The 20,398-nt window shown below is 42.1% G+C and overlaps 5 protein-coding genes across 5 annotated transcripts; 2 read left to right on the top strand and 3 right to left on the bottom strand.

The window, feature by feature from the left end:
* Positions 1-8,429: 8,429 nt before the first annotated feature.
* PAAG_07367 (hypothetical protein) lies at positions 8,430-10,411 on the bottom strand (the record flags this gene model as incomplete). Its single annotated transcript, XM_002790784.2, has 2 exons — positions 8,430-9,103; positions 9,184-10,411. The coding sequence occupies 2 exons, from the start codon at positions 10,409-10,411 to the stop codon at positions 8,430-8,432; spliced, it is 1,902 nt and encodes a 633-aa protein (XP_002790830.1).
* Positions 10,412-10,988: 577 nt separating this feature from the next.
* On the top strand, positions 10,989-12,056 carry PAAG_07368 (zinc finger protein RTS2; the record flags this gene model as incomplete). The annotated part of the gene is made up of 1 exon (XM_002790785.2): positions 10,989-12,056. The coding sequence occupies one exon, from the start codon at positions 10,989-10,991 to the stop codon at positions 12,054-12,056; it is 1,068 nt and encodes a 355-aa protein (XP_002790831.2).
* A 574-nt stretch (positions 12,057-12,630) lies between these two features.
* On the bottom strand, positions 12,631-14,698 carry PAAG_07369 (hypothetical protein; the record flags this gene model as incomplete). The annotated part of the gene is made up of 2 exons (XM_002790786.1): positions 12,631-13,210; positions 13,281-14,698. The coding sequence occupies 2 exons, from the start codon at positions 14,696-14,698 to the stop codon at positions 12,631-12,633; spliced, it is 1,998 nt and encodes a 665-aa protein (XP_002790832.1).
* Positions 14,699-18,206: 3,508 nt separating this feature from the next.
* Positions 18,207-18,792, top strand: PAAG_07370 (hypothetical protein; the record flags this gene model as incomplete). Its single annotated transcript, XM_002790787.2, has 3 exons — positions 18,207-18,254; positions 18,469-18,528; positions 18,595-18,792. The coding sequence occupies 3 exons, from the start codon at positions 18,207-18,209 to the stop codon at positions 18,790-18,792; spliced, it is 306 nt and encodes a 101-aa protein (XP_002790833.1).
* A 559-nt stretch (positions 18,793-19,351) lies between these two features.
* Positions 19,352-19,945, bottom strand: PAAG_07371 (RING-box protein 1A; the record flags this gene model as incomplete). The annotated part of the gene is made up of 4 exons (XM_015846210.1): positions 19,352-19,441; positions 19,499-19,569; positions 19,660-19,738; positions 19,820-19,945. The coding sequence occupies 4 exons, from the start codon at positions 19,943-19,945 to the stop codon at positions 19,352-19,354; spliced, it is 366 nt and encodes a 121-aa protein (XP_015700645.1).
* Positions 19,946-20,398: the final 453 nt, after the last annotated feature.

Consider the following 20,398-nt stretch of genomic DNA (forward strand, 5'->3'; position numbering starts at 1 on the left):
TAGATTCTTCTCATCAATATGACTCAATCACTGATGTCACTTGTCAATCAGTAGCTGCTTTAGCATAATGATTAATAGTCAGATTGATGAAGATAAAATGAAGATATCAGTATTCAGATTCTTTAGATTAATTAGCTGCTCCACATCATCACAGTTGAAAAGACTCAGTGATGCAGTGTTCAAATCATAATTTGTTGATATCACTCTAGGCTTTGAGACTGTCAAGTATACCAGTAATCCAAGCTTCAGATCATTTATAATACCTCTGAACATAGAGAGAGTGTCAGATAAAATATATATATTATTGAAATTCAAATTCATATAGAAGATGTCATCTTCTGTAGATGCTATTATCTCAAAGTAATTTCCAGCATTCACCTGCAGATTATAGCAAATATAGCTCTGTGTAGAGGATTAAGCTCTAAGAACTAGAGACTAGTCCTTCTATATAACAAGGACGAATTGCTTGGGAAAGGGAAGAAAAGAATGAAATAAGAATACAAGCTTAAGCAAGCTCATATAGCATGATCACATGCATACATGCAAACAATGGCTAGGCTGAGTCAGCCAGCCAGAGTAAATCTAGAGGTTTAGCCTCTTATAATACCCCCTTTTTTCCTTTTTGTTGTGGGCCTTTATGACTATTTAAAGTTCTTTTTACATCTAATTTTGCCTGCTAAGAGGCCTCCTAAGTGTCCAAAGCCTTTATTTTTTATAAGAGACTCATGTCATTTCATGTAGACTCAGCTCAATCTACTCATTTAACAAGATATTACTTTTTTCTCTGATAGGTTCATTCATCTCAAATTTCCTCAATCTCAAATTTAGATTCTTCTGGGATCTCTATAGTGAGTGACTGCTAGTCAATTTGCCTCTGACTAGACAGAGGATCTGTTGCTGCAGCATGTAGAAGCTTTACATTAAAGATATTGTGAATGTCAGATGAGATATTCAGTCAGTAAGTATGAGATTCTATCTTTTCTAGCATAGTATATTGATTGTATTTCATGTTCAGCTTCTTGCATGAGTGATTAGTTCTCATGTTCTCTAAGCTCAATCAGACTTTATCTTTAGATTGAAAGCTTGAAGCTGGGTCTCTTCATCTATTCACATAGTTCTTTTGAGATTGCTGAGCATCTGTCATTTTTACTTAAACTCACTTCAACATTTCACAGATCTTTCTCATATAATCATCTGCAAATTCAATGAGATTATGTGATGTTTCGACAGAGAGTGCATCAGCTATATTAATGAAGGAGACATGAAAAAGATGTGTTAAAAAGAATGAGCTCATGCCTGTTAAGGCAGCATCTCTATTATTGATGATCAGCTTTGCTAGAGGGAGTCATTCATGCCAGTCATCCTGTTGAAAGCTAATGTACTTGCATAGATAGGTTTTCAGGGTCTGATTCATTCACTCTGTAGCTCTATCAGTCTCTGAGTGATAGACTGTGAAGAGTCATCTTTTAATGTCTAATTTCTCACACACCTGAGTTCAAAACATACTTGTGAAAGCTGACTCTCAATCTAACACTACTGCCTTAGAGATGCCATGTCAAGAGATGATGTTATGAAGGAACACTCTAGTCATTATCTTCACATTAGTTTTCTTAACTGCTTTTAATATAATCTCCTTAGTCAGTATGTCTGTTAAAACTATAATGTTTGTATATTCTTTAGAGCTTGATAAGTTCACAATAAAGTCTATGGAAAGCTTCTATCACATGTGTTCAGAAATGAGGAGAGACTTAAGCAGTCTCTGATGTCAATCTCTTCATGCAGTGTTTGATCTGCAAAGATGACAGTTTCTAATCATTCTTCTCATATCAGTGGTATAGCCTGGTCAGTAGAACTCATATTTTAGAACTTCTGCCATTTGCTCTCACCCAGGATGGTCAGTAAGAGGTGAGTCATGAGCCTTGTGCACTAACCTGGTTTGAAGAGGTTTGAAGTCTGACACTCACTTACAACCTTGAAAGAGAAGCTCTTCATTCTCATTTAAAGAGCACTCAGAGATAGAGATCTTAATGCTGAGTTCAGAAGAAAATCTGAATCTTTCCTCACAAAGAGTTTACTTCAGACACTGCAGAATCTTATCATTTTTATGAGTCTTATTTCACAGAGCTTGAAGAGACATCTCAGATTTCACATTGGCAGCAGTCACTCTTGATTTCATTTCAGGTGCTAGTGCATTAAACTTAAGTAGTTGAGCCTGCCTCTGCTTGATTCTCTTATTATCAGCACTCTATGGCATGTTCTGCTCTTTTCATGATAGGGCATCTGGTCTAGCATTCAACTTTTCTGACTGGTAATAAATTTTGAAGTTGAATTGATAGAGAATATTCATTCAATGTAGCTGTCTTTTATTTAGTCTATGTATAGTTATAAAGTATTCTAGATTCTTATGATCTGTGAGAATCTTGAATTTCTTTACACTTTATAGCTCAGCATTTCATTTCTTTAAACACTCAATTATTGCTAATAACTTCTTATCATGAATCTCATAGTTGCATTCTGCAGGTGAATGCTTGCAAGAGAAGAAAACACATGAGTGTAGAATGCTTTGCTCATTATATTGTAGCAGCACTTCTTCTGAGACATAATCTGAAAAGTCTATTTTCAATATAGTCTCATGATCAGGGTCAAATTGAAGCAGGATTGGAGCAGAGATAAATATTAATTTTAGATATTTAAAAGCTTCCTTAGCCTTGCTTGTCTACAAAAAGAGAACATTCTTGCATGTAAGAATTGTCAGTGAGATCATGATCTTTGAGAAATCCCTGATGAATTGTCTATAGAAATTAACAAAGCCTAAAAATCTTCATACACTTTTAAAAGTAGTAGGTGTCACCCATTTCAAAACAGCTTTAATCTTCTCTGAATCTATTTGTATACTCTTGTCTGCTTCAATAATGAATTCAAGATATTTTATGCTGTTCATCTTGAACTCACTCTTTCTGATGTTTGCCTGCAGGCCTACTTCTCATAGATGCATAAGCATCTTTTGTATATACTTGTGATGCTCCTGTAAGCTTCTTGAGGAAAATATCAAGATGTCATCTAAATAGACTGAGCAGAAGTTATCTAGATATCCATATAATACCCAGTTGATATATTTTTGAAATGTGCTCAGAGTATTGTCCAAATCAAAGAGTGTAATCAGCTACTCAAATAGCTTGTATCTGATTCTAAAGACTGTCATTCACTTATCACCTTTCATGATTTGAATCTTGTGAAAAGCTGCAATAATGTCCAGCTTAGTAAATCATTTAGTCTGTTTAATTTGCTGTAGAGTCTCACTGATTAATGATAGAGGATATCAATCCTTTCAGATGATTTTGTTAAGAGCTTAATAGTCTACACAGAATCTTAGCTCACTCCTAGACTTCTTTGAAAATAGTACAAGGGCGGCTGCAGAAGAGTTGCTCACTCTAATAAAACTCTTATCTACATAATCTGTAAGAGTCTTTCACAAAGTCAGTAGTTCTTCTTGAGACATATTATATAGTGAGCCCCAAGGGGGTTGTTCCATGCTATCATCAGCCTTTTTAATCAGTTCAATCTCATGATCTCTATCTGAGTCATGAAGTGAGGGTAGAGTGTCAGCAGCTTCTTTATCAAATATGTTTAAAAACTCATGATAATGTTCAGGCAGCTTTTCTCTAGAGTCAATTTTTGATTTTACTTCTAGAGTCTTTTGAATATCAGTCAAATTGACAGTGAAGATCTTAATATTTCACTTCTCTCAAGTGCTCACAAGTCTAAAGAAGCTTATGGCAGAGATGGGAATCACATCAGCTTTTGCATTTGAACTAGACTCTACCTCTATGCCACTCTCTTCAAATTTCATAATTCTTTGATAAGGGATCATAGTCACTTTTTGCTGGGCCAGCCAGGGGTCACTTAGATACATATCATGATCATGTAACTCATTCACCATGTAGAGAAAGGCCTGTTCAGTTATATGACCACCTATATCAATTTAAATGCCAGTCACTATGCTTGTGGAGAGTCCCATAGAGTCTTCAAAGCCAGTCATTTTAACAGGAGGAATTTCAATACATGAGAGCTTATGCTTGTTAATGTAGAATTGAGAAATAAAACCATAGATATTACATCTATTGTCTATCATTGCTCTAGTTGAAAAGGCATTATCTACTAGAGCATTGACAGTGAAGGGTTTGAATATCATCTTAGATTTAAATCTTCTTCATTGCTTCCTCATAAGCTTCTTATTTTGCTTCTTTTAGTGTCTTTTGATTAGAGCTACTGTTTTCTCAAATTCTCACTCATATCCACATCATCATCATCCAGTACTGGCTTAGGGATCATCTTAGCTATCATGGAGGTGGCAAGGTGTCTGAGAGGTTTGAACAGACAGCTATTAATCATATGATCTCTAGCTCTGCATCTTAGGTACAGGCCTTGCTCTCTTCATTAATTAATCTCTGTCTGATTTATCAATTTGATGTGGCAGGCACTTGGGGTCACAGCACCAGGAGAGAGATTCATCAGATCATCAGTGAAAGCTTGAGACTGATTTCATTGATCAAGAACAGCATGATGAAGTGAAGAGTGTGAATTAGACATTGTATGATCTGAAGAAGATCTGCTCTCACAATGTTTAGACCACTGTCTTAAAGTCTTAAGCTCAGAGAGTTGATAATCAACTAATCTAAGCTTCTTGCAGTAATTCTTGTAGAGAGATGATTTTGTTACACTCACTATGTCTTCTCTCAGCTTCATGCTTAGAGTAGATTTCAAATATCTCTTTTTAATATGATCATTCCATCTGTGACCATCAGCTTCCAGCAGTAGCTGATTAAATTTAGACAAAAAGTCAAAGAGAGTTCTTCTACTCTGTCATAGATTGTTGAGCTTTTGCATAGTCTTTTCCTGTTGTGCAGAATCACTAAAGAGCATGCATGTCTGCTTCAGTAAGCTCTTTATCATGAAGTTGATTTTGTCCTTATTATTCTCAACTCAGAAGTAAACTCAAGCTGCTGCCATTTCTTTCAATCTTAAGTATATGTATCAAGCACATTCCTCATTATTACCTAAAGCTTTCCCATTGATCTTAAGTTTTGATTGAAGCTTTAGCTCTCACTGAGGGTAGTGCTCCAGATTAGAATCATCATACTTCTTGCAGTTCAGTAGCTTGATCTTTGATCTTCTGACTGCAATAAGTGGTTGCAGGTTCAATTGAGAGAGAGTTGATGTTGAAATGTTCAAAGCTTGTCATAGATTAGCTATTTCAGCTTGCTGAGCTGCTATTAAATCTCTGTTCTCACACTGGACCTGTTTCTGCTGTTGGAGAAAGGTCATTCATTGTTGTTCAAAGCTGCTAAGGGCATTCCTGCTCATTGCTTCATGTTGATTCATTTGTGTATTCATTGTACAAGTTTGTCACTTTATCTCATTCAGCTAGACATTTTCAATGTTGCTCATTCATTTGTTAGCACAATTGCTAACTCAGTCTATTCATATATCAGTGCTATCACTGAACTTTGTAATGCAGAATTTAAGACTCTCAATAGTCTGTTGTATGTCAGCATGTTTACTGAGCTTCATGATACAGAATTAAAACTCTCAGTGGCCTATCAATGAAAGAAGTGAAGCAATTCATAATGTAGAGGGTTAAGCTCTAAGAACTAGAGGCTAGTCCTTCTATATAACAAAGACAAATTGCTTGGGAAAGGGAAGAAAAGAATGAGATGAGAACATGAGCTTAAGCAAGCTCATATAGTATGATCACGTGCACACATGCAAATGATGGCTAGGCTGAGTCAGCCAGCCAGAGTGAATCTAGGGGTTCAGCCCCTTCTACTCTGACATTTCAATAAGTTAGTAAATATGAGATTGACAGATAAGTCTGACATCAAATAGACATAGTCAAATTTGATTAATCTTTCTCTGACTGAGATGGAGATGATCTCAATCTCTTGAATCTTCAAAGTAGTTTTATTAATCACTTGAATTGTAGAGCTGCTAATCTCTGTTATTCAAAAAAATCACAATCAATCACCTGCAATATGACATCCAGCTCTGCTATTTCATATGATAAGTGAGTTGATGATTGATTCAGCAGAGTACACAGACATCTCAATGACCTGCACTAGATTCATCATTTGAAACATCTCAGAGCTGTTATTTGCAGTTGATGAGGTCTTTTTGCTCTCACTATTCTTCTTATTATTATATTTCTTTATTCTTGCTGCATTGGTAATTCTTCATTCTTCAGAGATGCTATCTGAATTGACTGCTCAGCAGAGCTCATCATGACAATGCTTATATTTCAGACAGATTGAAAGGTCAGAATTTGAATATTCACTCATTCAATAGTCTTCATATTCTCTGAGTCAGCTTTCACAGATCAAATTATTTTGAATGTAGCTGCTATTATTGAAATCTGCAGCTGTGTTTTTAGTCTGAGTCATGTTGATCAAAGAATTAGCTGTCTGAATAACCTTTTTGATCTCTTTGAGAGAGTTCAATCAAGAGTGAATTTCTTTCATGATTGAATGAACATTCAACATGACAGACTTTGATTTGAACTCTTGTACCTTCTTAATTTTCTTTTGCATATAGTTTCATCATATATTGAGAAGTGCAAAATAGAACATATGGAATACCACATTATTTGATAGTAAAATATTAAGTATTTTCAATTTCATAATAACATCATTGAACTTATCCAAAAATGTGTATATGTCAGTGACTTGAACATCACTCATTGATATCAACATCAGAACTGCTTCTCTGCAGAGCTACATTCTCAGAATAAAGAACTTTTTCTCAACTGCACATCAAAAAGAATAAGTAATTCTGCTCTCATCATATTTATTAAAATAGAGCCTAATGTTGACTGTCAATGTATTCAAAATGAATGTGTAAAGTCAGTGATTTTTGATTTTTTAAAAAAAAGCTCATTCAGAGTTCTCATCAAGGCTTTTGACTTGCTTGTCCTCTAATATAACTCAGCATTGAGTGTCAATTAGCTTGGCCTTCATATTCATATATCAGGAGAGGTAATTTGAAAATTCAACCAGAGTATTCAGCTTAATGACATACTTAATATTTTGTTTGAACTGACTGATCATCTTGCTGATGTGGCTATCCAGATCATAGAGATTATATTGCATTCAGAATCTCAAGTTCAGATTTTATGCTGATTGTTAACCTGCTGATGAATTTGTAGACATCATGACTCTGTCATTCTGAGAACAGAGTCTTTTCAATTGAAGTTGAAGTTACAATTCTTTACATCTCTCTTTTTGAAATTCTAAATCAATCTTTTGACATTTAAAATTCAATCTCCTCAGTTGCAATTCTTCAGAGTTGATTGTCAGCAGCAGATTAGAGATTGTCACAGACATCTTCACCTCATCTTCTGAAGGAGTTGAATCAATATATTCAACACAACATAGATAGATCAGTCTCACTGTGGTAGAAGCTATAATTAGCTCAGCTTGCTGATCAGACATTTCAGAAGATTCAATCTTGAAACTCTTAAACATTTCTAAGAGGGTCAGTGAGCTCAGAGCCCCCTGATCATTTTCAGATCAGTCAGATTAACTGAATTGACTTAATCATGATCACAAGTGAGTCATCATATATTTCATCATGTCATATTAATCTTCTTTATAATGGAGTAATCTTATTCAGTGAGATTCTTGTCTATAAACTTGATTGAGCAGATTGATGTGTTCTTGTGTGATCAGTCACTGAAAAATTAATAAGTTGCAGATTTTTCTTTCACTCACTAAGTGAATGAATTGAACACAGAAAAAAAATAATAATAATATAAGAGTGCATCAAATCAATCAATTGACATAAAATAAGACAATATTATATTGAATGAAGTGAGCAGTGATTAATATACACTATATTTGACAAGAATTCTCTGAATTGGCAGTTATTTGCGCAAAACAGGTCTCATAACCTGTGAAGGATAGATTGCTTGATTGATTATGTAGTGATTGCTAGCTACGCGGAAGTTATATACAGTGTGGATTACATAAGAAGGCGGATAGGCCTGACAATATATATAACTGAATTTAGTTTCTTGAAGATGCTCCTAAAAAGAAATCTCCGAGTCAGGCATAGGATTAGAAAGAGAAGGGAAGTTGAGGACAATCAGAGCAAATGAGTCTCATAGATAACTGCAACATAAGCATATATGGAACTTCCACTCTGCTTCAAGATAATGCCATCGACTGTATTTTCAACCAAGCAAATGATGGATGAATCGTTGCCAAGACGCGATGATCTTAACTGTATATATCTTCAACCAACCAATTCCCTTTTTCTTGTTTCTAGTCTTCTCTTTCTGTGGAAAATAAAAATTTGCCTACGCCGCCAATCGACCGTAAAAAAAACAAAAAACAAAAAATAAAAATAAAGAACGAAAGAAAAAGGCAGTATCACATCTATAACATCCAAAACACTACCCAAAATCCCAAAACTCCCCAAAAAATGAACATGAAGCCCTCCCTTAGAAACCCAGCACCATTCAAAAAATACGCCGCACCAAGGTAACTACAGGTAATATCGCCATCAACGCTCCTTGTTCCGTACGAGCCATTCAACCACGTGTCAACGGGACACGAAAAGCCCAGTGCGGCCGGACAGCTCTGCACAAGCTCATAGCAGAGGTCCTGGCAGGGGAGAACCTCCTTATACGGTCCGGGCTTGATCTGCTCGTCGATCAATGGGTTGCGGGATGAGTTTGATAGCACGGTCTGGCGCAACGGGTTGTCCAGCTCGATGCTAGTGCCGTTTGTGAATTTCTGCGCAGTGTTGCGCGGGAGCAGGAAGGGGAGGTTGCTGGAATAGTCAGCGCAGCGGGGGATGGTTACGGCGCACAGCCATTGTTTGTAGGCCGCGGCGCAGTGGGTACAGTTGCGAGCGAGCGAGTATTGGGATTTGGCGGAGGTGTTACAGGGGATTTGGGCGAGTGAGCGTGTGAAGTTTTTGTACAGGTTGACAGCGTGGGTGTCGTAGAATTTTGCGAGATCGTCACTGGTTAAGGAGGGATTTGAAGGGACGGCGTAGGCGACATCGGAGCAGAAGTCGAGGTTGTATAGGATGGCGCAGTTGTTCTCTATTGGTGGGTGATTAGTATGTGATAGGCTGGGATATGCATGTATATCGGATTAACTCTTAGGGGTAAATGATGTGTACCTGATTTGGTGTTGAAGTTCACCGGCCTCCAGACCTTTCCACCTCCTCCCACAACTCCGCTGCCGGAGTGGGTGGAGTTGCCTTCCATGGCCAAAAATCCATAATAGAATGAACTGCTATTTAGACCCCGGATATAGAATTGTTCTTTCGGTTTGCGATTTATACCTCTGTTAGTCATGCTGACCTGAACATTATCACCATCCTTGCGAATTTGGGCATTATTTTTTAAACCGCAGAAGGATTTCTGCAAGCCAAGAATCGACGTATCATTCATATTGTGGGCAAACATTATAAATGGTGGAGGATCTAGGCTCATCCACTTCTTGTAAATTTCATCATCAGGATTTGCTTGGGTAATGTCGCTTGTCTGCAGCAAAGCAGCGCCGCTGTCACCATCGACGAAGAATAGATATGGGACATTAGGTTCAGCTTCATGGAACGACTGATCAATTGACGCTGCAATCTCGAATTTGTACTTGCCAGAGTAGCTCTCGTTCTTCGGCGCGGATACCCCCATGTAAATATCGTCTTCAACATCGAATGTAGCGTTCACATAACCATCATCAAAAGTGAAAACGTTTAAATCCGGAGAATTAACATCAGGGCCTGGCTGTTGAATTTCTTCGGTTGTGGAGACATAAAGCTGTAATTGCGGCGGTCCAGGATCCGGATCACGTCGTGTCGCATTATTAAACACAGGCTGCGAGCAGGTGTTTGCAGATATATAGACTTTGGTCGCCCGCTTAGCCAGGTCATTATCCCGCAACTCCAATTCATCATTATCCACTGACAAACCATCCAAAAACTCAACCCCATTGCCCCCAGGAAGTCCGGCAGGAGGACCAGACTTTGGGCCAGCCAAAGCTGCTTTGGGAAACCTAAAATAAAGTGTCTCCCCCGGTTCCAATTCTCTCTCTTCAGGGGCATTGTTCGCTAACGCAACAAGTCCATCTGGCGCTCTCCGCATAATGATAGCGGACACCCCGCCTAAATTCAGTTTAGAAGCCGGAATTTGAGAGTTCCCAGGAGACGGTGTATCAAAGTCGATGGAAAGCTTGAGCTCTAATGATATTGGATGGTTATGGTCTTCATGTGTTATTGAGTCAACTCCGATGGCATATGCGAAGCTTGGGTTTGAAAGGATAAAGTAGAGAATAAGGATGAAGAGAGTGGCTGCTAGAGAGGCCACGAATCGCGATTGCAAGGGGGATAATTTCGGGCACGGCATCACAAACGGTATCTCAGATTCCGGCTCAACGGTAGTTATGAGAGGGCCTAAGGCCTTTGATGTGCAAAATGGGGAGGGCACACTGAGGTGCCAGCTGGTTTGCGTTCGTATGCGTCGTTGATATGAGACAAATTTACAGCTGAAACCAGGGTAAGCGTTTACATAACGAATGATTGAACTGCTAGAAACCTGCAGGTTTGGCAGTCTTGACGGGGTTCCATTGATTCATGAAACAACGATTGAGGACACAGGATACAAAGAGCACCCAGCCCCAATTAACATGAAGTTAGCGACCGAGATGTAGAAGACGATGTTTCATCAACGATAGGTGTGCTTTGGCACTGAGTCAACATCTCAAGGTTGGATATGGATCGGATAAATATTAATCCGGACAACGGTTAAGTTAGCTATATGGATGACTAAGCCACCGCCACGCTTCATCGCGCCTCAAAGCAAGATGCATCTTCAACTGTGGCATAAAAGAGAACGAATTACATATAGTAGAAGAAGCAGAAGAAGAAGAAGAAAAGAAGAGAACCAGAAACTCATTCTTAGGGAACCAACTAACAAGCCCGATATGCCTCGTGCCGAAGTAGGCAGCACAAAATACCTCAGCAACAAGCTCAAATCGAAGGGCCTCCAGCGTCTCCGCTGGTACTGTCAAGTATGTCAAAGGCAGATGCGTGATGAAAATGGTTTCAAATGCCATACCCAGTCAGAATCGCATGTGCGCCAGATGTTGCTGGTAGGCGAAGACCCCCGCAAATACATCCAGCAATACTCCAACGAGTTCCTCTCCGACTTCCTCAAACAGCTCCGCACCTCTCACGGCGAAAAGGCAGTCAACATCAACCACTATTATCAAGAGTATATCGCCAACAAGGAACATATACACATGAACGCCACACGCTGGCCCAGTCTGACGGAATTTGCGAAATATTTAGGCCGCGAGGGTATTTGTAGGGTTGAGGAGAGTGAGAAGGGCATTTTCATCTCGTGGATTGATAATAGTCCGGAAGCCCTAAGAAGACAGGAAGCACTGCGAAGAAAGGAAATGCAGGATCGCGGGGATGAGGAGCTGGAGCAGAAGATGATAGAGGAGCAGGTGCGTAGGGCGAAAAGGGATAGGGAGGCCGCGGGGAAGGGTTCCGATGGGGGTGATGCGGAGGCAGCCCCAAAGGAGTTGCAGCGGACTGAAGGAGAGAAAATTAAGTTGAATTTTGCGCTGTCGAAGGGAAATGCTACTTCTGCTGTTGTTTCAACCTGTCCAGTTCCAGCGAGCAATGATAAGAAATCAGAATCGCCCACCCTTGCGCACCGAGACCCAGCACAACCTGCAGCTCAAATTTCACCCACATCCTCAGAATCAACTGCCATGACGCCGGGACTGTCAGCAACAACATCAACATCATTAAAACCTGCCGTCACTATCTCAAAGCCTAAAAACGTCTTCGCCGCCGTTTCAAAGAAAAATGCACTGGCTGGCGCTACAAGGAAGAAAGTAGAAGCTCCGCCCAAACCCCTCACAGCCACGGAACGTATCATGAAAGAGGATATGGAGCGGAAGAGGGCTAGGGAGGAGAGGGAAAAGGACAAAGGGAAAGGGTTTAGTGGGTTTAATATAAAAAGGCCAAAGCTTGGTTAAAGTTTTATTGACCACTGAAAGGAAAAAGGATTTAATCTTAGGAGTAGTTTTCATGAAGTGCATACGGATCATTGGGCTCGGCGCAGGGACTAAGGGTTTGATTTAAGAGATATCCACCATGGGTAGATAGGTTTTATTCAGCTTTTAATATGTATATACAACTATTCTAAAATAGTAGATATAATATTAAGAGGCTTTATTGTTAAGATTTGTGCATTAGACGTTGGACGTAGGCTGCTTCTAGTTATAATGGGATTTAAAAGTCACATCGCAAGAGGTATACAGAGATGGATGAGAATTTAAGCTCTATCAACAATGAACGGCAAAACAAACAATTTTCTTTTCCCAAGCCATGGTCTTGTAACCATGTAAGGATTGCATAAAGACAAAATATATATAAAGATGAACAAAATCAATGGAAAAAATCAAAGGTAGTCGCAAAATTATAAGTCCGCCGATACAAAGATATGACCAGACAAAGGAAGAAAAGATATAAGAATTGTCGAGAAAAAAAGCAAAGCTCAGAAGCCATTACGTCTTTTAGTGCCATTATCCCTCGAGAAACAAAACTTTTTCACACAAGCTTAAACCGACGAGCCATCACCAAGCTAATAACAATAATCAACATGATAGCTCCCAAAATACCAAAGAACCAACCAAAACCATGGCTCTGGCCCCCTGGGACAGGAACGTTCATGCCAAAAAGGCCACAGATCAAGTTCAACGGCACTAAAATCGTCGCCAGGAATGTAATCTTGCTCAAGACCTTATTGACATGGTTCCCCAGCATAAGATTCGTAACATTAAGCTGGGCCAGGTAATTGGTATGCGAGCGGCTAAGCATTTTCTCAAAATGGCCAAGGTTGGACATCATAGTGACGACGTGGTCCTGGATATCGCCAAGGTAGAGGCCGATATCACCACGTGGAGTGACAGAATACTGCTCGTTGCAGCGCTTGGAGAAGCCTTTGATGACATCCGCTTTCCCACCTAGCAGGCGCATGAGACTCATCACCTTTTTGCGTAAGCCGCCGATTCGCGGGAGGAAGGCGTTGAAGTCCCCGACGCGTGCGATATAGACTTGGTCTTCTATTGCTTCGGATTCGATTTCGACGTCGCGAATGACGGGGCCGAAACTGTCGACGATATCGTCACTGTGGTTTGGGGATTTGTTAGTTGTTACTCTTAAGATGAAGGTTATGGAGTATAATGTCCGAAACTTACATCATTGCATAGCAAACCCAGTCACTGCTAAGGGAAACGTAATCGCGCAGTTTCCCAATTCTCTTCCGTACATTGGCTGCATGGGGGTTCTCAGTGTATGAGAAGGAGATCACTCCCTCGCGGAAAACAACCATATAAAGGTTCACAGGCTCCAGGAAATCCTCATGGTGTTTATCCTGGAAGAAAGTCCTGAAACAAACAAAGTAATACTGCTTGAACAACTCCACTTTCTCTCGAGCTTCCTGAGTCATAATATCCTCCGCTGTCAAAGGATGGATGGAGAACGCTCGGGAGATAGCTCCTACTTCTTCATTAGTTGGGTTGAGGATATCAAGCCACCATACTCCTCCCTCCGGACCCAGATGGAACAGGTCACGGAAAGTCTCTCCTTCAAGCACCAGAGCGCCCAGTTCGCAAGCATGGACAGTGTTCTGATACTCCGATGAGAAGAAGCTAAAGCGATTGCGCTCATTCTCGTTGTAGAGATTCTTGACCTCCTTCTCATCGGCAGTGTTGCCCACTCCCTTCTCAAGATCGTGGGTAATGTGGTCGACGAAGTCAGATGAGCTGTTTTCAGTAGTCGATGGGCGCATAAAAATCTTGGGGACATCCGTAGACTGAGACTTAGGTCGCAGATCGTGAAAGATGCGGGGCTTGCTCTGCGAGCTCGAGCTCTGCTTACGGTGATGGTGGTCGACGCGGCACATCTGTTGGTGGACTGGGCTCGTCCGTTTGCTAAGGGCAACGAATTCCTCCAATTCCTCAAAGTCGATGATGGAAGTCTTTCCCGGTTCATCGTATGGAGGAAAACACACGTCCGCATCCTCATTGAGGTTGGCTCTCGGGTCCATGCTCTCCTGGCCAATGGCGCTGGCATTGCTAAACGTCGGGCGACGGTGTTGGGTGCCAGTGGACATTGTCTTCTGGAGAACAACATCTACGTCCAAAGGGGTATGGCTCTCTATGGTATTCGCACGTCCACGGCGGCGGGGCTCGGCAAACGCCTCGACAGAGTTCGGTGGGGAGGTTGACACACTCGAGGTCGACGAAGCCCGGGAACGGCTCAGGCGGTCCGGGACCGTGAAGCTGCGTCTCTGAGCGCTCGACCGAACAGCCATAGAGTTCACAGATGGACGTATTTCCGCAATGCCATCGGGCTCATCATCGACAACTGCATTCTCAAAATCTCTGGTGATAGGACCCGCATCATGTTGCAGGGATTCGTTGAAACGGCGCAGATTCAGGTTTCCTTCTATCGCATGGCGCGCCTGCTGCAACTGTTCCTGCCAACTAAGCACACTCTCTGCCGTTGCCTCCGCTCTGGGGAGAGACTCGGCCTGGAAGCGGTGGTCATCCAGTTCTGGCGCAGGCGTGCTGTACCTAGTCTGGTACTTCTCGGATCTTGGCGACTCACTCATGGCGAATGAGTGGTACCCTTGTTGATATCAATTGGATAAGCCAGGGTTGTCGATTTTTGTTTTTACGAAAGGACGCACGCTATATGCGGACGTTTTGTCGAAAATGAGACGGCCGAGAGCAACTCACGGCCCTTTGACTAGGCCACAACTCTTTAAATCTTGCGGGGGAGACGCAAACACACAACGGTTAAGCAGCCTCTGCTTTCCTCCAGCCCAGCCCATGGGCAGAAGGGATTCTTTCGTCCGTGGTAGGCTTGAGTAGCCTTGATATATATATATATAAATAATCTTGAGATGGGGAAAGTCCAGTTATGGAGGTCGAGTGTCGCCCCCAGAGAAGACCCGAAATTTTGGCCCCAGGAGAGGGTGGATGAAGAAGAACTGGGTATAGTTGAGCCCCGCCAACTTGACTGTAGTCTCAGAATGGTAGTTGAATAACTCCAGGGTCGCTGGATTGAACGGCGTGGAGAGGAGAGAGCGGCTCGCTGGCTGACTGTCTAGTTTGAAGACAAGTCTTGCCTGCAAACTTCGTAGAGAAAACAAGACTCAGAAGAATAGACCCGATTAGACAGTTGGAAACAATATCAGCGGAGTGAGAAACAAAACGGTTAGAGTCTGTAACATATATCCACAGCGTGGGCTAACAGGAGCGTGGATGGCCAGAGGGGGGGATGAAGGGTGATATTCATCTAGGGTGAGGTGAGGTTGGAATTGAAGTCGGAAGCTTGGAGTGAGGTTTGGCGGTGGGGCGAATTTAGTGGGATGTTAAACTTTTCAGGCTTGGCTCGGCAGCGCGGCGGCAGAAAAGTCAACCTAAGCGTCCAATAAGGGCTGGGTGCCAGGCCCGGGGGGCGCTCCAGGGCAGAGGGTAGTCTACTACAGAGCGGGAGTTATAGGGAGTGCTAGCTGGGCAAGGGGCATTGCATCAAGGGCTAGCTCGTCTGCGCCTGCGGGGTTCTGGACCCCCATCCTGCGTCCACTGTGATGTATTTCCAACCCCACCCCCCCCAAGCACGTCTATGACATACGTAATGGCACCACGGACATGTCCCCATGATCTTACTCTCCCTGTGACTCAAATCCGTTATTTCCAGGCCTGGTTTTTCTTTCCCTCGCTTTATATCACAGACTTGATGACGACCACCACCACCACTAACTCTTCCTCTATCCATCTGTGAGAAATGTAACCGCTATATCTGGTTTTATCTCTCACCTCCTCCAAAACTGAAACTTCAACAGCCTTCCAACACTACGAATATATTTGTGCTTAGGAGTGAAAATAGCTGGGATTAAAGTCGCCCGGACTACCTATGGCCAAAGGATCTCAACCAACCAGGTTCCGATCAAAAAAAGCTTGATCAGGATTCGGGTTTAAAAAGATTTGCAGACTCGATGAACAGGCCTGATAGTAATATTCCAAGATGCATGCTAAATTGTGAAGAACTTACAGACACGGGGAGTTGCGGTTAATTATCTGTCCTCTTGGCTCAAATATCTATCTGTTATCTAGGGATAGTACGCAGTAATGAGTTATCCATTCGCAGGGAAAATAAAGAATCCCCGGGGCGGGGGGGAAGAACGAATCTTTCTAGACATCTTGGCTTCATTAAACCTGGCATCTAATAGATTACCCAGATTCAAACGGAATAGTTGTTGTGAGGACCCTTCTTGCAGAATAGCCAACTTGTCTTATCTGACTGCGCAACTGCATAGAAGCATCCATAGACATCTCTGCACCACCCCACCAAGTGCACGACATACGACATCCATGGATATCCAAATACAGCACACATACCCGCAGCTCGACACACGCCATATAGTATGCTTCTCTAGATCCCACCTTAATTCCGGCTCTATCCTTTGGGTTTCAGGCCACAATAGAGGCTGATTCAACCGATAGCTGTGTCGCACACGGGTAGTCAACATATTACTTGGCTGCCCTCCCTCGATTCCGCTCGGGGAATCAAAGGCTATTAGGAATCTCAGCAGGACACCCCCCCCCCCCCCCCAACTCCTCCTCTCCCCTCCAAATAATCCTTCTACTTCTCCGTTAATTCGGATATCCTTCTGGGCTTGGAAATTGGTCTTCAAGGATGTAGGGACAGTGCCTCGTCGTGATTGCGCTCTTCTCCGTTGACTGTTGCGTAATCGACGTGCTGGGGGTTGAATGGGTGGTGATGGCAAGGTGGTTCTACTGGGATTAATGGGAACTGCTGTTGGTGGATATCTTGTTTGCAGGATCTGATTGTTAGTTTCCTCCAATCCAAGCCTTTTCCCTTTGTTGGTGTCAGACAATTCTAGCATCGGTATTAGTGCGCTATCTCGCTTTTTCGTAACTTCTAGTGATTGGGAAAATGACCTGCTTACCTTCGCTATAAGGTACGCCAAACCGCTCTAGAATCCTATTGTCTAAGAGAGAACTAACCATGAAGTTTGCTAAGATGTATCTAAGTGCCTTTTCCCTAATAGAGAGTGCAAGCTCTCACTCTCTCCAACGTGGGTATCCATGCCTTTCATGAATAAAGGATATGACGCCGGCGTCCCAAATGTTTTGCTGGAAATGGATAGACAGAATCAAGCATAGATATATTCCTTCGACGAGATTTAAAAGATCTGAATTCATTCCTGCTGAAAGGCGAGAAGATATGAATGAATTATATATACAAATGCAAATATAATTGAAGTAGTTAAAAACTTCTAAGAATAGATCACCATTCCTGAGTAAGGACAATGGAAAAAGTTCCGTTACGTCGGGAGGTTTCGTAGGTCATCATCTTTTTTCAACAGCTGGCGCTGCTAAACAAGACTCGAAACCGAAAGAGTCTTAAATATGAAGTAGAAAAAGAAAGAAAGAAAGATGAGATAAGATGAAGCATGGCGTTGCCCTGTTAGATAAAGGACGGGTGGTTAAATGAACAATGGTACAAGAGGTTCCCATATATTCAAAGGTATTGTAACCGATTTCGATCTGTCAAGATGGCTCTGATTCACTCGTTCGGGGATTGGTCGCGTCTTCTTCGATCAGAGAGATAGAACATCATCTCAGCCCTTGTGGCCAGGAGAAGCTTTTATCCCCTGTTGCATTTATCCTTCTCCCTCCATTTGGAGTGTAGGGTTTGATTTCAAATTACACCCCAGAGTTTATAATTATTATTCATTTTCTTTCACTATTTCTTCTTTCCTCCTCTTTGAGCTTCTTAATTCATCAGTGCTAAACCAGTTGCTGGTGAGATAAGAAGATTGCGAATTCAGAGAAATGTTGGGCATCAGAACAATATTCGGCAATCAAATTGAAAGAGTGATTAGAGAATTAAAAATAATTCAACAAATAACTAAAATAAACAATTGAAGTAATTTTAGATCTTTGGTTCCTCAATCAAAGAGTGAAAGGACAAGGTTTTCGGCTAGCATAATTCAGGTTAGACTACTAATTTCGAGGCCCTCCTCTACCAAGCAGAAGCTAAAACTTCAATACATGCAAATCACTGATGCAACAGAGCACCTCAATATGGATGACCTCCTCGCCCCACTCCAAGATATCTTCGAAGCCCAAATAGTATGTATATACAATCAATGCGCCAAGTATTCCCCCTTTACCTGTTTTCAATGTCATACCTAAAAGAGGACACGTTTGCGCAAGGAAGCCAACGGCGACAAGCAATGCGCATTCCGACAATAAGTCGGAATTGCAAACACGATATCCACGGAGTAGATAACTGTCTCGATGATACCCAGCTGGGAAATGGAGCTAATGCCTATATCTATTATAGGACTTTTACGGCCAGCGCATTGCGGAACAGCTCTGCACAGGATTAATCATCCACTTCGCCGTGAGTACTCTTCTGTAGACAACCAAATGAAAAACCAACCACCTAACCCTTCGCGCAAAAACACAGGCCATCTCATTTATCGTCGGCTATGTGTCCCAAGATGTACATCTGACCCTCTGGATCGGGTTGGCGGGAATCCTCATAACGACATTGGTGGTTGTGCCGCCGTGGCCCATGTATAACAAGCATCCGGAGCCGTGGTTGATTGTTGGGTCTGGGGGTGTGGGGAGGGAAGGGATTGTGGTGGATGGGGGCAAACGGTGATGGGTGGAGCGGGGAGGAAGGAATGTGACAAAGGAATGCATGTGCCTCCCTCTCTGTCTTTTGATTTTTATTACATGATAAATGGAAGAGGTTCCTTTGGCCAGCATATTTATATCCTACATATCCTTGGGGGTGGTCTTTTGGTTCATTTACACCGCGGAATGTCGGCAGGAAGCAAGGAGACAGAAAGAGGGAGAGAACCAAAGAACTCAGCAGTAAATGGAATAGGGTTGTTCCCTCTCTGCTGCCATTTATTTACGCATGGAAAACTCTATAAAAATCGTGCTTCATTATGTATATTTCGTTAACACCATAGCCGCCATTCCAATCTCTTTCGCCAAATGTTAACCGGGTCTAGGGAGCTCGTTCGTAGGTTTGCTCTGCCAGATACCATCCCGAGGCACGTTCGTATTTTAGGCGTCGATCTTAGGGCGCTTGTGAGATTCCCGTCATCTAACATGCAAATCTGTCCATCGATTGCATATATTTAGGATAGTTTATCGTCCATATTTCTGGAACTCCCAATCCCTGTTATCCAGTGGGCACACTTGTCTGGTTCTCAGCCATCTCGAGATGCAGTGAAAGTGGAATGCGTGCTATACATAGATGATCGTGTTTCACTCCAGGTTAGTCCTGTAACGAGTATATCCTAAAGTATAATCTATATATATATGCAAATGATTACAAACAAACAAAATGGACTCACATTGCAAATTCCCCAAGCAGCAGTGCATTCCTCTGTTGTGGATGACCCTTGGTTTGCCTGGCATTCGATGCCTAAGGTTGTTGCATAAGGAAGTAAAAGTAAGCGACCATTCCATTCAAGTAAGATGAATTTCACAAGACTTTTGACTGAAATCTACTCACATAGGTCCATGATATGGTTTCTGCAAATGGCACAGTTATCTACGACGATATCCCATGCCCACAGAGCGACGGCGTTCCACTATAAAGAGGTAACAGCAACTGTCAGTGTATGAAGTGGGTTGTATACCGGGGAAGAATGTAGAGCAGTCCGTCGACAGACTTTCTTCACTTCGAACCGCTTTTTTGAATCTCCTTTGCCTTCGCCAATGGCGGATTTCCCCTTTGTAACCGCCTTTGATTTCCCTGAGGCACCAGGAGCGGCATCTTTCATTTCGACATCAGCCATGATCTGGGGTCTCGACGGACGGTATTATGCGTTTACTAAATGATGGATGGCGGCTGAAGCAAGACGATATTTTCAAATAACAAGGAACAGCTGAAATAGAATAGAGAGCGGGGTATCGTAATGGAGTGGGGTTGTCAAGGGGATATGTAGTGAAGGTAAAAATGGAGAGCTCTTTCAGCGGCTGGTGCCTTCACTAAAATATACCTCCAAATCACAGGGTATTTTCATTAGCATTGACAGAATAAAACGCGTTCCAGAAGTGTAAAGGTTCGCAGATCTAACCCTCGAGGACCCTACGCAGTCCAGCCTTAGGGGAGTTTGTTTGATACATTAAAGAAACAGCCGTCATGTTATCGACCGAAATCCCCGTGTCCACGCACCGAGATGGGTTATAACATAAGCAAGCAGTTGACCGCGAAAGCCCACCGGAACATCCTATCTCCGTAGTGTCCT

Source organism: Paracoccidioides lutzii, assembly GCF_000150705.2.
Source record: "Paracoccidioides lutzii Pb01 unplaced genomic scaffold supercont2.23, whole genome shotgun sequence".
Classification (NCBI taxonomy): Eukaryota; Fungi; Ascomycota; class Eurotiomycetes; order Onygenales; family Ajellomycetaceae; genus Paracoccidioides; species Paracoccidioides lutzii.